Source organism: Solanum lycopersicum, chromosome 4, assembly GCF_036512215.1.
Source record: "Solanum lycopersicum chromosome 4, SLM_r2.1".
Taxonomy (NCBI): Eukaryota; Viridiplantae; Streptophyta; class Magnoliopsida; order Solanales; family Solanaceae; genus Solanum; species Solanum lycopersicum.
Window position 1 is genome coordinate 44,312,431 of NC_090803.1, and position 21,348 is coordinate 44,333,778.

At 37.4% G+C, this 21,348-nt stretch overlaps 1 protein-coding gene across 7 annotated transcripts in view; it reads left to right on the forward strand.

Annotated features, from left to right (window-relative positions):
• The first annotated feature begins 2,541 nt into the window (after positions 1-2,541).
• Positions 2,542-21,348, forward strand: part of LOC101253276 (regulator of nonsense transcripts UPF2) — a 29,861-nt gene continuing 11,054 nt past the window's right edge. For 2 of the 7 annotated variants that reach the window (XM_010321546.4, XM_010321551.4), the window contains exons 1-12: positions 2,542-2,745; positions 3,386-3,479; positions 3,632-3,719; positions 4,344-4,546; positions 5,887-6,231; positions 6,841-6,945; positions 7,209-7,336; positions 12,260-12,436; positions 12,529-12,610; positions 20,215-20,532; positions 20,648-20,845; positions 20,945-21,046. In XM_010321546.4, coding sequence (XP_010319848.1) covers positions 3,417-3,479; positions 3,632-3,719; positions 4,344-4,546; positions 5,887-6,231; positions 6,841-6,945; positions 7,209-7,336; positions 12,260-12,436; positions 12,529-12,610; positions 20,215-20,532; positions 20,648-20,845; positions 20,945-21,046 — 1,809 coding nt within the window. In that variant the 5' untranslated portion in view covers positions 2,542-2,745; positions 3,386-3,416. Of the gene's footprint in view, positions 2,825-2,871; positions 2,922-3,385; positions 3,480-3,631; positions 3,720-4,343; positions 4,547-5,886; positions 6,232-6,840; positions 6,946-7,208; positions 7,337-12,259; positions 12,437-12,528; positions 12,611-20,214; positions 20,533-20,647; positions 20,846-20,944; positions 21,047-21,348 lie in introns of all 7 variants that reach the window. The other 5 variants (XM_069297136.1, XM_069297137.1, XM_010321547.4 and 2 more) reach the window with 5 other exon arrangements.

The following is a 21,348-nucleotide window of genomic DNA, read 5'->3' on the forward strand; positions in this document are numbered from 1 at the left end:
GAAAGATAATTGAAAGATCTTTCCTGAGGTATCTTGTAGTACACCTACACATCCTGTGCTAGGAGTATGGTCGTTTGAAGTTGACCAGAAACTCATATTTCATATTTTTGTTATTCTCCAATATAGTTCTTTTAGAACTCAAGGTGATACATCTAGTGACCTGACCTTTATACTAAAGAAATTTTTAAATTTCTTGGCAAAAACTTACTACGAAAGATGGTTCAAGTCTTAACTCAAAAAATTTCCGGCATGTACACCTTTAGTGACAATATTCTTAAATTTTGTGGTGACTCTTATCACACGGCTAACGGTCTAATTTCTTGTAGTGAATCCTAGTTGATCACGCTTAGGGGGAGGAATAAGTCCCACACTCTTTGCCACATTACTAAAAAATTAAATTGCTAACTTTTGAGGATATTTATCGTCTCTTAAATTAGTAACAATGATATTTTTAATTCCGAAGTATAATAAATAGTATAAGTGATCACTTTTATACCAATTTAAGAGCTATTATTTTAAAAACAGAATTCACTTCATCTTCATTTCAACTCGAAAAAGTCATAAATACCTTGTTTGGATGGTTGTTACTCATTGTAATATATTGTTAATTTAGATACAATATTTATTTTAATTGTTATTTAAATTTTACTTTATTGTATTATTTAAATCCATAGAGGTACAATCAGGGGAAGCTCAACGTTATTGGATGCCTAAAGTAAAATTTCAATTCGAGGCCTTATATATATATAATCATATTTGTGTTTATTCAAAAATAATTTTTCTCACACTATTTAGACGAAAATTAATATTTAATATTTTTTTTCCAGTTATTAGTTTTAGTTAAGATTTTTTCAACTCAACATTGAAAAACGTTATCTTAGTGAAGCATTCATTATATGAATTGTTAACATAATGTTATAAGTAATGAGTTGACAAATATTAAATAAAGATAAGAGTTAATACCATATAATTTGTCTCAAAAAGTTGATGACTTAGTATACCCCATTTTAATATACTTGTAGTAATGCTTGAAACTAAAATTCTTTTAAAAATAAAAAGAATTTATAATGCACTTCGTTCAATACTTTTCACTATTAATTATTATTTTTAACAAAGTGAAAAAAATATTAAAGTGGGTAAAATAATATATTTTTAAAATATATTTTTTTTTATCATAAATAATTAATTTATTCTATAAAAAATTTAACACATAATTTATTCTTGATAAAAATTTGAGGGCTCCAAAATTTGGGGGCCTAGGCTTTCCCCAAGCATAGAGTCGTCCCTGGGTACGATCAAAAGACCCATTTTATGTAATGACCAATCCTTAATATTTTCTTTCATATTTTTGTCTATTTATTATTTAATAATGAGAAAAGACATAAAGTCACCATTGAAGTTGTCTCGGATTTTAAAAAAGACAATTTAACTTTGTGAGTGTCCTATTAACCCACAAAACAACTCCAGAATAGTATGTACACCCCATTTTTCACCCAATACCACTCATACGAAAATATTTGTAAATCACGCATAAATTATCACTTGCCACGTGTTAAAAAGTATTTTTTAATTATTTTTATTTGATTCCTTTGCTTGTTTTTTTTTCTTTTTCTCTTTCTTCTTCGCCTCAACTTTTGTCTTCTACCATTGCCTTCAATTATACTGCAACAGTTGGCATATTTACCATAGCGGAACGGATTTCACGGTAACAATATTAATTGTTACTCAAACTATCACCAATTAATTTATTTATAAAAATAAATTCCGTCAAATTATTAAATCTAAATACTCAAAATATTATCAAGTTAAATTTGACATTTAAATCACTAACTTCTCCATGTTCTTACTCCCAATTCGAGTTTCTCAGAGTTTCACTATTTTAAAATTCAAATCTTGATTTGTAGGAGTTAAAAAATCACTAAACTAATTTGTTTTTTAAAAATAAAAAATAAAAATGAAAATGAACTAACATCAATTTTAAAAATACAATGATAAGAAAGGGAAACCAGCAAAGGAAAAAAATATGAAGGAAACCATGAATGCCCAAAAAATATGGGTAAGCTAATGTGGTAGGGAAGATGAGAAAAAGGATTTGAAAAATTTAAAAAACTATTTCTAATAAAGTTTTAAAAAATTAATACATGAGTTTTTATATTTTTTTTAAAAATAAGTCAAATTGGGAGTGCAATGTGGCAATTTTACGTTGGTTAGAAGCTGCACCTAGAGTCTTTCACGCGCTCATATTTCGTGACAACACGAGTGGTGTTAAATTTAGTCAAAAGGGTATATTTATTATGGATTTAGATAGTTTCGTGAGGCAATAAGACACTTCCAAAGTTAATGTGCGACAACTTCAATAACGACGTTATGTTTTTTCTCTTTAATAATTATATTTCATTATTTAGCCTATCTTTTCATAGTAACTCTACTCCATACCCTACTTTTTTTTTTATATTTATCATTTAAATTATCGACGTATGATATTATATAATAATAATAATAATACAATTTATTTAAATATTATATTAATTAAAATAATATAATATAATATGATATGCAATACCATACAATAGATACCAAACAATAATATGTTAACTAATTTAAGAGAATCTTTACCCTTTTTCCAAAAATGAAAAAACAATTCACTTTTATCGTTCCTTCTGCTATTCTTAGTACGGTGCTTCTCACCTAGGAACGCCATTAACATTACACAATTTTCATCTAAGACTGATTCTCTTCAAATATGTATGTATCTCCTTCATCTTCTCGATTTACTCTCTCTCTGTGTTTCTACTCACTGCTTGCTCTGCTATTGGGTCTGATGGTTTGATCTCGACTTCTGTTTCTTTGTTTTATTGATATTCCGTTTAGGTCGAATTTATTTCTTTTCTCTGCGATTTGCCGTCTTCGGATGTATATGTGTACGTATTTCAACTTCGTTTTTCTCATGCATGATGTATCGGTGTGTTTTTGAACTGAATTTGGGGCTTTTCGGTTCTTAGGGTTTTTTGAGGCCCTTATTTTTTAGGGTTGAGTCCTCCCTTGTTTGTAAATTTAAATAGTTATTTGTATTATGAATTCTCAGTCACTATTTCGAAGTAATTTGTAAATTCTTTCAATTAACCTGACTACGGGCTTCAATTCTTAAGTTTTAACTATCTAAAGTTTCGACATTTGGTTAACTTGAAGTTGTAAGGTTACTTTTTGATAAGGATAAATATAAGTTCTTTTATGATGAAAGTCTGTTTGTAGAGCTCTTCAGTTAATGACAAACGCAGAAGATGTTCAATATCTGTAATAGTACTTTTGTGTGTTTACCATGATTGTTATAATTAAAGAGAATATGATCGTCAATATTCCTGCTAATAAATTATTTCTCGAATAGCTTAGGACTGCAGACAGTCATATAGACAAAGATGGAACATCCTGAGGATGACTGTCGTGTTGGAGTGGAACACCCAGAGAAACATGAAGATGAGGTAATGTCAATATTTTCAAGAGACGATTTCTTAGTTTTCTTTGGTTAATCAACAGCTTTGATGAAATTACAATAACATTGTTAGTGTTTCCTTCCTTTTCTTACTGAAATTAAGTTGTTATTCCAATTATTTATGCTGGTATCTTCATACAGGAAGCTGTGGCTCGTCATGAGGAATTCAAAAAATCTGTTGAGGCAAAGATAGCTCTTAGGCAGAATAATCTGAATCCAGAACGACCAGGTTACTCTGAGTGTTGTATTTATTTGTGAATTCATTTCTTCCATTGTTTTCCTCACTCCAGTTCTTTTTCGTTCCATTCCTCCATTCCCTTTACCTTCATTTTAGTTTTCATGAACTTGTAGGTGATAAACATGAGAATTGACATGTAACAATTAGGTAACTCTGAATATTGACAATACTATCTTTAATCCTTCTTGGAAAGTTACATGTCATGTAGGAATAACCAGATAAAATTACTATTTGATTTGCTATATTGGTCTCAGAAGTTTGGCCCCAGGATGAAGTAGTTTATAGACAAACAATTTTAAATTACACTTCAATTCATACATAATCTATTTGTTTTTCTTTCATGGTCATAAGGGTAACAAGAATAAAAGTGGTTTTTGTAACTTATGTTGTTGTAGATTCAATATTTCCCCCCCTACTTGGTTTTGGTTTTCTATGAGGCAATTCTTTTCAAGATCAATGACTATTTTTTTTCTACTCCTATGTTAGCACTTGCTAACACATATGTAGCTACTCAGAAGTTGAGAATTTGGCTTGATATGGAATATGTATATTCTTTGTTGAACATATCGGCACATTTTGTTGAGGCTGACCTGCCTTTTTTTTTTCCAATTTCAGACACTGGTTTTCTAAGGACATTGGATTCTAGTATTAAGCGCAATACTGCAGTTATTAAAAAACTAAAACAGATTAATGAAGAGCAGCGAGAAGGTTTGATGGAAGAGTTGCGCAGTGTCAACTTAAGCAAGTTTGTAAGTGAAGCAGTGACTGCTATTTGTGATGCAAAGCTTCGGGCTGCAGACATACAAGCTGCAGTGCTGGTACCTACTAGATTGATTTCTGATTTAGTTTAATTTTTCAAACAAGTTTGCTCTGCCTTGCTCTTGCTGGAATTGTTAGATTATGCCTACAATAAATATAGTTTAAGTCTTCATACTATACCGGGCCTATAAATGCGTGAAGTGTGGTCAAAACAAACTATAATAGCTTTAGGGGTGAATACTGTGTTCCAAAATCTTGTTGTTCCTGCTGCTGCTGATATTTGCTGAGAATGGACTTCTTGGCCGAAAGGTGGTTAATTTTGTCCAAAGTTTGACAAGAATTGAAGGAGAAATTTGTCAAATCGAAGATTAGGGTTTATTAATCTCCTTAGAAAAATTGTGATTTAACGAGAATTACTCAAAAACTGAGATTATTGGACCCTCAAACTTCACCTTTGTTTTCTGTTGTTAATTGCTGTCAGAAGTGATACCAGGAATTGTCACTCTCCATTAACTTATGCAATTTCTCTTTGGTGAGACTCATCATTTTCTCTGTTGTGACATGCTCCCTGTAGCTGAGGATGAACTAAGTTTTTCTATCCAGACTTCAGATCATCTTTTCTTTTGTGCTTGGCCTCTTCATTCTTGGGAGTCTGGTTCTGTTTTATCATTCGGTTCATGACAATCTACCCCACTCTAGATTCTCTTTAATTACCATTGCCTGAATTCTTTTGTGGTAAAAAATCTGAAACATTACTCAGTATTTGCTGGTATCAATACTATATTGTACCAACTACTTTTACCGGTACATAGGCCGTACAACCATGGAGGCTAACCTTTGCAAAGTATCATATAGTAGACACACCTAACGTTCTTGGCAAACTCAATTTGGCATTGATATGAACCATGGGGACCAACTGTATAAAATCCCTATGGGAAGAGCCGAAAGGAATCTTTAGCTTACCTATGTACTAAGCAATATCAGTTTAGAATAAAATGTACTAAGAGTGAATTAGAATACACACACCATATCCCATCACGTGTGTGGCAGTAGAACTAGAAAGTCATATTGGAGTAAGCTTCTTAGCTGACTTTCTCAAATTGTATCTTACATGGCTGTCAACTTAGAAGTGACATATGCTTTAGAGCACATGTATTTTTGGTTTTATGGTTCTTAATTAGCACATATTCTCTCTTTAGAGTCTTGTAAAAAAGGAGTTATTACCTTCTTGCCTAAGACAAGCTTATAATATGAATAAAAAAAAGGTGAAGTTTAAGCTTTGTGTTTCTCTTTTGGACATACACTGTTTCTATCTCTGTTGATGTATCTAAGCTTTGTGTTTCTCTTTTGTACATACATTGTTTTCTATTTCTGTTGATGCATCTTCTTCCTATCCCAGATCTGTTCTTTGCTTCATCAGCGGTACAAGGACTTTTCACCAAGTCTAGTTCAAGGTCTTGTGAAAATCTTCTTTCCTGGAAAAGCTGCAGAGGATGTAGATGTGGACAGAAATGCGAGGGCTATGAAAAAGCGTAGCACTTTAAAACTTCTATTGGAACTTTACTTTGTTGGAGTTGTTGACGATACTGGCATCTTTGTGAACATTGTTAAGGACCTCACGAGTGTTGAGCATTTGAAGGACCGAGATGCAACTCAGACTAATTTGTCACTTCTTGCTAGCTTTGCTCGACAAGGAAGATACCTGCTTGGGCTTCAATTGGCTGGCCAAGATATTCTTGAGGAGGTACACCACCTCCCTTTCCTTTCTTCCTCTCTTCCCGAGCAAAATATGTAATGTTGAAAAGTTAGCATTGGAGATAGCTTGCTCTCTGCTTCTTATGGCACATCAGTATTTTTTCTCTATGTTATTTAACTCAGGGGAAGGAATATACTTCAGAATATCTCTGTAGTCTATTACTCATATATGGTCAAACCCTTATCTTCTGTTAGTTCTGCGCTTCCATAGATTGGTTGATCTTACCATTTTGCCCTTATGAAGTTTTTATCAAAAGCTCTTGTAGCTGAATAGATTTCCTTGGATATATGTCATTTCGTAGTGCAGAGACAATTTTTAGCATGGCTTGATTGTTGTCTTTGTTAGGTGTTAAAGGTTGTTGAACTAGATGGATTGTCAGTCAATGACTTGACATGGGTCTTGATTGGATTGCTGACTCATCTCTTCTAAACCAATTTGTTTTGGAATTACAGTTTTGACTTCAGAATAGAAGTTTGTGATGAGTTTTAACTTGCTAGTACTTGATGCTGTTAAAGTGTTTCTTTGTTTAATGCTTCATTACAATCTGCTAATGTTCTCCACGTTCACAATTCCTTATAACGTTACCCACTGCTGCAGCTTTTCAAGGCCCTCAATGTGACTACTGATCAGAAAAGGTTCTTTAGGAAGGTGTTCCAAACATATTATGATGCGTCGGTAGAACTTCTTCAATCTGAGCATGCTGTAAGGCTTTTTCCTCTCTTAAATTGGAAGACTTTGAATCTGGAAGGGAAGGTGCTGGATTAGTAGTGTGATCAGTCTTCTCTTCCTCAATTTTTGGTGCCTTTAATAATTATACCATGCTTGAGCCATCTTTAAAAGTGTTTGTAAGGGGAATCTTCTTTGTCTATGCTACTTTCCTGAAAGCTTCTGAAAAATTCACACAAATGTCCCATTTGATAATTATGTTGACTGATGATACTTTTCTTCTTGACACCAAACTGAAGTCACTTCGGCAAATGGAGCATGAAAATGAAAAGATTTTATCTGCCAAAGGTGAACTGAATGAAGAGAATGCTTCTGCATATGAGAAACTGCGGAAAGCTTATGACCAGCTGTATCGTGGCATCTCAGGGTAAGTGTCTATATTTCTATTGATGTACTGTGTGATGCCATGGCAGATGAAACTCAAGTGCTTACTCCTTTTGTACCCTAAAAGGCAGGTGAGGAGAGTATTGACTTTATGAGTGTTCAGATTCTCAGCTCCATGCTTGCAAGAAATAGTTGTATCCTTACTTGTTCAGTCGAGGACTGTGATTTACAGATCCCCCGACTCTAAGCCAATATCTTCGTCGTGGGTATTAACCATTCCTAAATGGTGTTTCACATTAGTTGCTAGAGATAATAGGCTAATAAAATTCCTCTCTCATGCAAGTTTGCATGTTGCTGTGAACCACAGACTGTAAGCTTGAACCTCTTATCATTCAGCAAATTATAGTAACTATCTTTCATGTTCCTGCAGACTAGAGAAAGCTTTAGTGAATACTGACTTTTGGTAACACCCAATGATGATGGTCATGTATGCTTGCATGAGTTCTGTTATCCTAGTTATTTCCCTCAAACAGCTTACTGACTAGAATTTGCAGATTTTGATGAAGGTGGGTTGTGAAATTCTTGTGGGAGACATGAGACAAAGTTAAGGGGGCCTAGGTTTGGAGGGCTAGTTTTTGACTACTTAGACCAGAATGACAGTTGGAAAGATTTAGGAGTAACTAAAATCCTAGTTTTATAATATTGATCCTTTTTTGACAAATTGGCTGAAAGATTTAGGAGTAACTAAATTCCTAGTTTTTATTAATATTGATAATTTGTTTTGATGAGGTAAACAATTTTATTTAATGGAAGGCCAAAAGAGGCTGTATATAAGAACTATAGCAAACAGTGAAGAGCCTACAAAATGATATGGTTCTCTACAAAAGACACCTATTTCTCTATACATCCTGGAACTACATGGGTGCACCAAAAATAAATGAGGGACTGGAGGCTACTCCTTTAACTGCCCAAAGCTTATTTCTACTCCTTCGAAAGCCCTCCTATTTCTCTCTCCCGATGATACACATCAGTGCCAAAGGAACACCATTCTATGCCCTGCTCTTCCTTCTTCCAGCTTTCGAACAAAACAACAGGCCCTTCGCAGATCTAGGCATCACCCACAAAATACCAAACCAGCTAAACATATGCTACCAGTCTCGTGACCAAAGCTGCAATGTTGTAAAATATGATCTACATCCTCACCTGCCACCTTGCATAAGTAACGTCAACTGATGCATGCAATCTTTCTTTTCCTAAGCTTTTCGGCCATTAAAGATCACCCCTTTAGCAGCTAACCATGTGAAGAAAACAAACCTTCCTCCGCACCTTAGAAATCCAAATCAACTTTTTCAGGAAAAGCCTCCTATGCCCTCAACAAAAGCTTCTTATAAAAAGGACTTGACAGAGAAATCACAGTTGTTCCCCAACTAGCATCTCCAAGTATCTAACCATGTAAAAAAGCACACCTTCCTCAGCACCTTAGAGATCCAATTCGACTTTACACGAAAAGCCTCCTCTGCATGTACAAAAGCTCCTCATAAAAGAACTTGTTAGTGAAATCACAATTGTTTCAACTAGCATCACCAAGTATCGGGTCTGTCACTTGGCTCACAATGTTGATGGAGGAGAGCTTGCAACCTTAGAAACTTATCTGCTTCCCAATCCTGAAAATTCCTCATAAACCTAAAATCCCTAAATGTTTCTTCTCCTCGTGGCCCCCTTATATGTCGAACTAATGCCTCCCTTTGCCAAGAAACTTGTAAATGCTCGAAAACTCATCTTTTAGGCACAAGTCTCCACATTATTTGTATCCCCAAAAATTAACTCTTCTCCCACCCCCCTACCTTGAAAGAGATGTTTTCATAAAACTCTGCCCATCCCGTCGTGATATTCCTCCACACTCCACAACCTGAAGCCAAAGTGATATCATTAGTTCTCCAACCCCCCATTACCAGTTTATATTTATCTACTATCACCTCTCTCCGTAAGGATTGGACCTCCACTCGGTATCTCCACAACCATTTCCCCAACAAAGCTTTGTTAAAGACTGATACGTTTTTAACTCCCAATCTTCCCCAACTTTTAGGAGTTGTCACAGTCTCCCATCAGTCCAAATGAAAATTCCTTGAACCTGTCTGATGTCAAAAAAGGTTCCTGCGGAGCCTTTCCAATTTCCCAGTAACACTAGGAGGGGTATGAAAAAGAGACAAAGTAAGCGGGGATGATAATGTGGTGCTCTTAATAAGTACTTTATTCCCTCCTTTGGACAAATATTTATTCCAACCTGCAAGCGTCTTCTTGATTCTTTGAAGTATCACATTTAATGTGTTTATTAGTAATTGAAGATCCAAATAAGTATAGGAAAAGCCCCTACTCGGCAATGCCAAACCTGAGTGGTCAAGTCAATATTTTCCACCTCACCAATGAAAATGATCTCATATTTTCTTAAGATTGATTTTAAGGCCCGACATCACACCACCTGAGACCAAGTTTATTCTTAGCCTAGAATATCTAGTTGACCCGCATCTACATAAAAAAAGCTAGGGTATTATCTGCAAACAAAAGATGAGAAACCAATATGGACCCAACACCTCCAACTGCAACATTGGATTATTTTATGTCCCCCAACAACAGCTCTATCCATTATCATGCTCAAAGCTTCTATCACTGAAATGAAGAGCATGTGTGAATTGTGATAAAAGACCCCCTTGCCTCCACCCTCTCAAACTGCCAAAAAGCCACACAGGTTGCCATTCACCAACATTGGGTAGCAAACGTGAGAAATACAAAAGCTTGACCTACTTTCTCCAATTCTCTCCAAAACCCATCTTCAGCATAATGAACTCAAGGAACTTCAAGTTTACATGGTCATAAGCCTTTTCAAGATCTAGCTTGCAGCCTTGCACAAACGACATGTCTAGCCTTTTATGGATAGCTAGTTCATTTTTGTTAGTGAACCTGTTAAGTTTCTTCCTCCAAACAGGTTCACTAATTCAGGGGTGTACTCGATCTTTCCCTGAAATCCTCCTTCCCCTGTCCCTTTAAACTTCAAATCTGTAGTCAATCTTCTCCTTTCCCTTATCTGTAAAAATCTTTCCAACCGTGGAAGCTGGTGAATGAGACCTCTATTACTCAGGAAATTGATTTTTTCTCTCCACTTTCTCCCTATCTCTTCTTCCTCCCATTCTATCTTCCCTATCTCGACTCTCTTTGAGAATTTCAGGGCTGAAATCTGGTGTTAACCTGACCCTGAAGTTCTCGTCTCCCCCTAGTACCATCGTAGACACTTGCATACTTCACCCTTTCCTCACCAAAACCCTGACCCACAACACATCACTATGGCTGCAATCCATCCCCAAGAAACCCCCACTCTTATCCCCAATAATCTGAAAAAATAATTGCACCAAAGATACAATGGAAAATCGAGCACATTCACCACCCCAACTCCTCTCTGCCTTTGTACATTCAGAAGAACTGTATCCTCGGATCATTTATGAAGACTAAGAAAGTTGTTTTCCATCGCCCTTCCAAGGACCGTACTTCTCTGCCTCGCTAGAGAATTTGAAGAGAAAAGTAGAGTCTCCCATGGAAGACAGATAGTTTAATCCATGGTTCCACTGCCCATGTCTTTGCTGCTCTCATGGAAACCAAATCCAGTGAAGAATTCAAAGTTCCATTGCCCATGTTTTTGCTGCTCACATGGAAACCAGATTTGGTGAAGTCACTCTCTTCTCAAACCTTCCCACCAAGCACGTCACAAAGAAAGGTTTCCTTTCCGCAATTGACCTGCTGACAATCTGAACATCTGCTCATACTTACCTGTGCAATTTTCTGCACCCACCATCCAGTGTATGGGCAGGAGTTGACAAAGCCTCCTTGTAGTGCAGATCTTTAAGTTTTCTAGCTTCTAGAGAGAAGTAGGAGCCCTCCCAAAGTTGCCCAGTTTTTTTTCCGGGTCTGGGATAATGGTTACAAACATGAGCACTTGCACTTCTATACTTCGTAAAAGTGTATAAGGATTAAGAGCCCGTTTGGATTGTCTTAAAAAAAGTAGCTTTTAAGTCAAATATAAAAAGTCAAATTGAAATGACTTTTAAGTCGAAAAAAAAAGTAGGGGGGGGGGACCTACTTTTGGTTTTTGACTTATTTTAAGTTATTTTAAACTTATTCTAAGTCATTTTTAACCTTGCCAAACACTTCCCAACTTATTTTAAGTCTTTTTGACTTATTTTAAGTTATTTTTATATAAGCCAAACAGTTCGTGGAATCAAAAACTGACTTTAGGTTTGACCAACTTTTAAGCCAATCCAAACTCTAAGAACACTTTACTTGAATGTGAAGGACAATTTCACAGTTAGTATAAGTTGCAAACAGGTTAAAGCTGGGAATTTCCTGTATTTCTATTTCCCTTGGTGTTAAATCTCTGTGCATGTCCCTCACCCTAGTACGGGGGAATTTATTTTTAACGCTTACATGAGGCTCTGCTTATGTGTGTTATATGAATCCATCAGCTGTAAGTCTGAAGACTGTTTTCTCTATAGTGATGATAATGTGTCCAGCAACAACCAAAACATATTGAAGCCTGAAGCCTCTCTCCTAACCCGCTATAAGAGGGCATATGTCCCATGTCGTAGCATCTTTTGCAAAACCAGCACTTGCAATCAGTGAAAACTGAAATTAAGACAAGTTAAGGTGCTAGGCAAATAATTTTCTCTCACTAGGGTCTTGATGCTACACAGTGCATTAGCTACATTTATTTCCGTATACTTTTCTTCCTACATAACTCATTCTGTTATGTATGTTGTTATGCCTTGAAGGTGTTTGTGGGTTTTGACTATGAATTTATGCTAATGTTCTCAACTGCCTCTTCGCTTGTTTAGTTTTGTACCTTACTTTAATTCCAGAAATCCTTATGTTTTTTGTTATTTTCATTTAGACAATAATTTATTGCATTCTCGTATTGCAGATTGGCAGAAGCACTTGACTTGCAACCTCCGGTGATGCCCGAGGATGGTCATACAACCAGGGTAACATCGGGGGAAGATGCATCATCCCCTGGTGGTAGTAAAGATTCTTCTTCCCTAGAAGCCCTGTGGGATGATGAAGATACAAGGGCTTTCTATGAATGTCTACCAGATCTCAGGTTATTTTTCATCAGTATACTTTGAAGGGTTTTTTTTTTTAGTTTCCTGAAGTTATAGACTTGCATCATAAGTAACAATTTCCCTTTCGCAGAGCATTTGTTCCAGCAGTATTGCTTGGAGAAGCAGAACCAAAGTTGAGTGAACAACTTGCGAAAGTGCAAGATCATTCAATTGTAAGAATTTAGGTGTCATCATGTGCCTTATCTCTTTTACTTCCCTCTGGTTTTTGATGTTATAACAGGAACTATCGTCACAAGGAATTTTCAGGTTGTCTTTGTGGGAGATATTTATCAATTTTATTCTGGTATCCTTTGTTTAGCTACTTGCTCTTGCATTATGCAGCCCAACTCAAAAGTGTTTCGTGCTCTTTGTACTCATAGCCATAGTTTTCTTGAACCATTTCATGAAAGTGTGTTGAAATTGTGAGAAATATATGAGAAAATATTATTGAATTGTGTATCTAAATTGTTACATTGAGACCCTATTTATAGACACTACATTGGAACCCTATTCCGACTAGGATTCCTATTCCTATTCTTATTCCTACTCCTATTCTAAGTAGGTAATACTTATTCCTATTCTAACACTCCCTCTCAAGCTGGTGCATACAAATCATATGCACCTAGCTTGTTACAGATGTAATTAATACGAGGACATGTGAGAGACTTGGTGAACATATCTGCAAGCTGATCATTTGACTTCACAAATTTTGTAACAATATCTTCGGAGAGTATCTTTTCTCTGACAAAATGACAGTCAATCTCAATGTGCTTAGTCCTTTCATGAAACACTGGATTTATTACGATATGAAGAGCCGCTTGATTATCACACACAAGTTCCATCTGATCAATTTTACCAAATTTTAGTTCTCCCAGCAACTGTTTGAGCCAAACTGACTCACAAGTTGCTGTCGCCATTGCTCGATATTCTGATTCTGAACTAGATCGAGCAACCACATTCTGTTTCTTACTCTTGCACCACACCAAATCACCTCCAACTAAAATACAATATCCGAATGTCAAACGTCTGTCAGAGGGTGATCCTGCCCGATCAGCGTCTGTATATCCAATGATATGCTCATTGCCTTAATCCTAAAAAAGTAGTCCTTTACTAGGAGCTGACTTTATATATCACAGAATGCGAACAACTGCTTCCCAATGACTATCACGAGGGGAAGTCATAAACTGACTTACAACACTCACGGGAAAAGAGATGTCTGGTCTAGTCACTGTGGGATAAGTCAACTTTCCAACAAGCCGTCTATACCTTTCAGGATTACTAAGTGGCTCCTTCTGTACCGGAATAAGTTTAACATTCGGATCCATAGGATTGTCAATAGGTCTACATCCCATCATTCCTGTCTCCTCAAGAATGTCTAAGGCATACTTGCGTTGAGAAATAACAATACCTGATCTTGAATGAGCAACCTCAATACCTAGAAAATACTTTAATCTGCCAAGGGCTTTAGTCTGAAAGTGCTTAAAGAGATGTTGCTTTAAATCGGTGATACCATCTTGATCATTATCGGTGATAACAATATCATCAATGTAAACAACCAAATAGATACATTGACTTGGTGCAAAATGTCGATAAAACACAGCTTCACTATGAATCATGCCAAAATCGTGAATTACTGTGCTGAACTTCCCAGACCAAGCTCGAGGAGACTGTTTCAGACCATAGTGACCTACGCAATCAACATACAAGGCTACTAGACTTCCCATGATCAACAAAACCAGGTGGTTGCTCCATACAGACTTCTTCCTCAAGATCACCATGCAGAAAAGCATTCTTAATGTCCAACTGATAAAGAGGCCAATGACGAATGACAACCATAGATAGAAAAAGATGAACAAATGCTATTTTAGCCACAGGAGTGAAAGTGTCGCATTAATCTAGCCTAAATATCTGAGTATACCCTTTGGCAACAAGGTGAGCCTTGAGTTGATCAACCTGACCATCTGGACCAATTTTGACTGCATAAACCCAACGACAACCAACAGTAGATTTTCCTGCAGGAAGGGAGATGAGCTCCCTAGTACCACTCTTATGTAAAGCAGACATCTCATCAACCATAGCCTTACTTTCCATCAAGAATGAGAAGGTGCTTCACCTGTAGTCTTAGGAATGACAACAGAGGACAAAGACGACAAAAAAGCATAATGGGGTGATGATAGACGATGATAACTTAAGAAGGTATAATGCGGGTTAGTATTTCGAGTGGATTGTATACCTTTTTGAAGTGCAAGCGGTGGGCTAGGTAGAGGCAAGTTCGCAGTAGGAGCAGTGTCTGGCGCATGACATGAATCATCTGGGACTAGGGTTGGACGTGGGTGGCACTACAACTGGAGATGTAGAAGTAACTGTAGATTCCTCAAAGGTTGTCACAGGTAAAACTTGAGGTATGGGTAAGACCATAGATACATCAGGAAAATAAGAAGATGTATAGTAAGGCCGAGACTCAAAAAATGTAACATCAGCGGACATAAGGAATCGATGAAGATCATGCGAATAACAATGATTTCCTTTTTGGACTCGAGAGTAACCAAGAAAGACACATTTGAGGGCACGAGGAGCTAATTTATCTTTTCCTGGGGCTAAGTTATGAACAAAGCATGTGCTCCCAAAGACACGAGGGGGGATATGATAGAGATGTGAGTGAGGAAATAATATGGAATGTGGAACCTGATTCTAAATAGAAGAAGAAGGCATTTTATTTATCAAACAACAAGACGTAAGAACTGCATCTCCCCAAAAACGCAGTGGAACATTAGATTCAAGGAGAAGAGTACGAGCGGTCTCAATAAGATGTTGATTTTTTCTTTCAGCTACACCGTTTTGTTGAGGGGTGTATGGACAAGTAGTCTGATGAATAATGCCTTGGTGAGTCATAAACTCCTAAAATTGAGAGGATAAGTATTCTAAGGCATTATCACTACGAAAAGTACGAATAGAAACCCCAAAATGATTGTGTATTTCAACAAAGAAACTTTTGAAAAGAGAAAATAACTCAGAATGATCTTTCATTAAAAAACCCAAGTACATCTTGAATAATCATCAATGAAGCTAACAAAATAACGAAATCTTAAGGTGGAACTGACTCTACTAGAACCCCAAATATTAGCATGAACTTATGAAAAATAGACTTTGAATGACCCTCAGTATTACGAGAAAACGTAGCACAAGTGTGTTTCCCAAGTTGACAGGACTCACAATCTAATGTAGATAAACTAGACAAACTAGGCACCATCTTTTGCAGTTTAGATAGACTTGGATGTCCCAAACGTTTGTGAATTAGATCTGTGGAATATGTAACGGAGCATGCTGTTAAGGAATTTGAAGAGGTAAGATAGTAAAGGACTTGTGAGTCATGTCCTGTTCCAGTGTTTTGGACGGCGAGAGGCGACAAAAGGCGACAAGGGCCTGCCTCGCCACGCGGCGAGGTGCTTGCCTTTTTGAATTAAGGCACCAATTAATACCAAAAATTAAAAACATTTAATTGCATATATAAGTATCCAAAATCTTAATAGTAATAACACATATTAACAAATATTTAATTCAAAAACCAATAGTAGATACTAAAAAGTCTAAAACTTTAAAGACCAAATAATTCAAAATACAATACTAAAACTTTTAAAGTCTATTCTTCTTCAAAACTATCCAACTCTTGAAGAAAAGAACTCAAGAAGAACTGAAAAGATCAAAAGAAGAAAGAAAAAAAAGGTATACCTCGGGTCCTCAGTGTAACAGCAACTCGAAGATGACGGAGAACAGGAGAAGAGACGCGACCGACAAATTTTGACAATAGAAGAGATCGCGAAGGGAAGAGGAGTCGGGGAGAAGAGATCACGAGGGGAAGAGGAGTCGGGTAGCAGCAAATTTTGAAAATAGAAAAAAAACCCTAATCTTGAATAATATTGTTAAGTCAAATCTTTTAAAAGATTTTAAATTAGAAAGGCAGCGCCATTTTTGTCGCCATTAGCTCGCCATACCTCGCCATGGGTCGCCTCGCCTCACTGTGGAATGGTGAGAAGGGCTCGCTTCGCCTTGCCTCTCGCCTTTGGCGATGAGGCGCTCGCCATTCACAACACTGTCTGTTCCAATCCTATGTCCCGTACTGCGGTCTTGTATGAGAAAAAAACATCGAAAAAAGTTATGCTACAATGCAGGGCTTCCGTCAAACGACTAACAAATGCTAGATTAAAAAGAAAACCACGGACATAAAGAACAGAGAGTCTAGGGTGATAGAAGATAAGGGTTTGGCTTTTCCAACCCCTTTACATCTACCACATAAGTCTTGTTAGTTAAGTGATCTTGGACACCACTACCCTTGCACCACAACTGAACTGACGAAGCCTAAGATAAATAGTTTGAACTTCCCAATAAAAGTTCTGAAGTGATTATAGGGCTAGATCTTCCAATCCCTATATTTTTAGAACCAAAAACATCACATCGAAAAGACATTATGCTAAATTTGTTTTGGGAACAATAAAAAAAATCTTATTGAGATCTGATTGTCGGAAAATTCAAATCTCGAAAAAAAATAAAATAGAAATTGCCGAAAACAACCTGAAAATAGTCAGAACCCTAATTTTTGTGATCGAATCTGGTCAAAAACAGTATGGGTATGGCTTGATGACCCCAACTGTTGAAAAAGTTCTCAAAGGATATGGTCGAAAAAGACCTCACGCGCCGGCGCGTGAGCCAGATCTCGCCGGAATCTACCACCGTTGATCGGCGCGTGAGAGGGCGTGTGGTGGTGTTTTCCGGTGGTTCTAGCTGGGGTTTGGTCGCGGGAGCTTTTCGAGCCTCGTGGTGGTGTTGGTTTTCGCACAACACCCATAGAACAAAAATTGATAAAATCTGTCCCAATCGTCACCGGAAATTGACAGATATATGGTGACTACCGAAAATTGACAGATATATGGTGACTTGTTTGTTCTCACCATCAGCTGCCTATAATCAATACACATGCGACCCATCCTTCTTCCTCACAAACAGTATCGGTGCTCCCCAAGGTGACGTACTAGGCCTGATGAAGCCCTTTTCTAGCAAATCTCTCAATTGCTCTTTCAACTCTTTCAACTCAGCAGGTGCCATTCTATAAGGAGGTATAGATATAGGCTGGGTATCTGGCTGTACATATATAGTTAACTCTATCTCTCGTTCTGGAGGAAGGCCTGGAAGTCCCTCTGGGAATACATCGAGAAATTCATTAACTATCGGGACTGATTGAAGAGTCGGTGCCTCTGCCTTTATGTCATGCACCCAAACTAGATGATAAATATAGCCTTTTCTAAGCATCTTCCTAGCCTTAAGATATGAAATAAACTTACCTTTCGGCGATACTGTACTCCCCTTCCACTCTGTAATCGGTTCCCCTGGAAATTGAAATCGAACTATCTTTCCTCTACAATCAACATTAGCATAACAAGAAGCCAACCAATCAATGCCCATGATAATATCAAAATCAATCATATTTAACTCTATTAGATCTGCTACGGTACGACGACTATATATAACCACTGATGACTGAACAATTCTTATATACTCGCGTAGCTATGACAGAATCTCCTACAGGTGTAGCTACCTCAAATGGTTCTATCAACTCAGACTCAATTCCGATCCTACTAGCAACGAAGGGGGATATAAATGATAAGGTGGAACCTGGGTCTATCAATGCATACACACTTCGGGAGAATAGTGATAATATACCTGTGATCACATTAGGTGACGCCTCCTGATCCTGCCTACTAGTCAAAGCACATATGTGGTTCGAGGGACCGCTAGAACTGGAAGCTCCACCACGTCCTCTACCACAGCCTGCTGGCGCCTGAATACCCTGCCCCGTAGGGTGCATAGCCACAGAAGAAGATGAACTAGCAACGGACCAGTAGGCTGTGCCATACCACCTGCACTACCTCTAAGATGACACTCCCTCATAGTATGACCCTGACGGCCGCAAGAAAAACACGCACCTGTAGCCCAACGACATTCCCCAGGATGGGACCTACCACAGCGAGAACACCGAGGCAAAGGTGGCCTCGACTGGCTCAAACCCCTGCCAATCTGTGACCCTGACGCCCTATTCACTGACCAGCTTCCAAATATCTCGTACGATCGAACCCCTTACCCATGGAACGTGGGGGTGCACTCTGTGCTGGTAGGTGGTATGGCACAGCCTACTTGGTCCGTTGCTAGTTCATCTTCTTTTGTGGCTATGCGCCCTACGGGGCAGGGTATTCAGGCGCCAGCAGGCCGTGGTAGAGGACGTGGTGGAGCTTCCAGTTCTAGCGGTCCCTCGAACCACATATGTGCTTTGACTAGTAGGCAGGATCAGGAGGCGTCACCTAATGTGATCACAGGTATATTATCACTATTCTCCCGAAGTGTGTATGCATTGATAGACCCAGGTTCCATCTGATCATTTATATCCCCCTTCGTTGCTAGTAGGATCGGAATAGAGTCTGAGTTGATAGAACCATTTGAGGTAGCTACACCTGTAGGAGATTCTGTCATAGCTACGCGAGTATATAAGAATTGTTCAGTCATCAGTGGTTATATATAGTCGTCGTACCGTAGCAGATCTAATAGAGTTAAATATGATTGATTTTGATATTATCATGGGCATTGATTGGTTGGCTGCTTGTTATGCTAATGTTGATTGTAGAGGAAAGATAGTTCGATTTCAATTTCCAGGGGAACCGATTATAGAGTGGAAGGGGAGTACAGTATCGCCGAAAGGTAAGTTTATTTCATACCTTAAGGCCAGGAAGATGCTTAGAAAAGGCTATATTTATCATCTGGTTCGGGTGCATGACATAAAGGCAGAGGCACCAACTCTTCAATCAGTCCCGATAGTTAATGAATTTCTCGATGTATTCCCAGAGGGACTTCCAGGCCTTCCTCCAGAACGAGAGATAGAGTTAACTATAGATGTACTGCCAGATACCCAACCTATATCTATACCTCCTTATAGAATGGCACCTGCTGAGTTGCAAGAGTTGAAAGAGCAATTGACATCTGATACCATGTGAGAAATATATGAGAATATTATTGAATTGTGTATCTAAATTGTTACATTGAGACCCTATTTATATACACTACATTGGAACCCTTTTCCGACTAGGATTCCTACTCCTATTCTTATTCCTACTCCTATTTTAAGTAGGAAATACTAATTCCTATTCTAATAGAAATTTTCTGAAAGAAAGCATTGGAGGAATGGGTTAGGACAAATCGACAATGAATAGACATTATTTTATTTTTATTTTCATGATTGATGATTACCAGTCTTTAAGGGTTTGTTTTTATGAATGTGTTCAATCCACAAGAGGTCATGGCTGGCATTCACTTGTCCTTCGTTCTGAGTGACAGCATGGTAGTTTGCTTATATTCTTTTCTTAATGTTGCTTGCAGAATTAGGAGTTTTAAGAGGATGGGAAGTCTGTAACTTCCTAAAGTTTGGTTCTTTTGCAATGTTTGTAGTGTTTTGGCAAGAAGGGAAGTGGATGCTACGGTTTTTCCTGTCACATTAAACACTATCTATCATGCGACAAATAAATGTTACTAAACACTAATTTATCTAAAAACATATTTGTTATGAAATACTACTTTCTCAGCCTGTTAACAGCCTTTGGATGTTTTTCGGACAAAGTACAAACCTTATGTTGTGCTCCTACTATGACTGATGCTGCAGAATCACTCTGATCATTCTTTGCTTTGTGATTACATGATGTCATGTATTATTGACATGCTTTTTGTCTTCCTGGTGAAGGATTCAACACCCGATGCAGATGAAACTCAGACTGCTGCACAAGAGATTGCTGATGCTGTAGCTGTACAGGAGGACAGAAATGATATAGGCAAGGATAAAGATGAGAAGGATAAAGAGAAGACCAAGGAAAAATCAAAAGAAAAGGATAAAGATGAAAAGGATAAAGAGCCTGATAAGGAAAAAACAAGAGAAAAGGAAGCTGAAAGAAAAGGAGAAGGTGATAAGGAGAAAGCAAAAGGTGTTGAAGGAACTAATTTGGATAGTCTGCTTCAGCGGCTACCTGGTTGTGTTAGCCGTGATTTGATTGACCAGTTGACTGTAATGCCCCTGACTTAAATCTTCACATATTTGCTATCCTGGTCCCTGTTTAAGATTTAATTATTTGCGGCTTCATTTGTAATTTATACTTCTGTGCCTAATTTTTATTTTACAGGTGGAGTTTTGCTATTTGAATTCCAAGTCCAGTAGGAAAAAACTTGTTAGGGCATTGTTCAATGTCCCCAGGACATCACTAGAGTTGTTGCCATACTACTCTCGCATGGTTGCCACTCTGTCAACTTGCATGAAGGATGTGTCTTCTATGCTTTTACAGTTGTTGGAAGAGGAGTTCAACTTTTTGATAAATAAGAAGGTAAGTGTAGCCTACTTATGCAGTTTATCCATTGACTTAAAGGATACCATCAATAAGAAGCAAACATTTTTTTAAAATAAATTGTGTCTGCTTTTGCAGGATCAAATGAATATAGAAACAAAAATAAGGAATATTCGTTTTATTGGAGAGCTCTGCAAATTTCGAATTGCTCCACCTGGCCTTGTTTTCAGTTGTCTGAAGGTATGACCAGTAAGCTTACAGTATATTTTTAGTGGTAAATTGAGGAGGGATGATTTAGCCTCCTTTTTCTAATCTATTTTGACAAAACAAAAACCTTAGTTTGGGATCTGCTCTGCTGTAGCACTTAGCCACCATACTTTTGATTTACAATGCTTATCTTGAAAAACTCATTGAGAAATCCTTCTCCTTCTCAAAAAAACTCATTGAGAAATTCAAGAAAATAAGTCTATCTCCACTACCCAGGGAAGAAATAAGTTTGCAGATGCAAAAGCAGCATTGGCTTCGATTATGACCATTGTTGT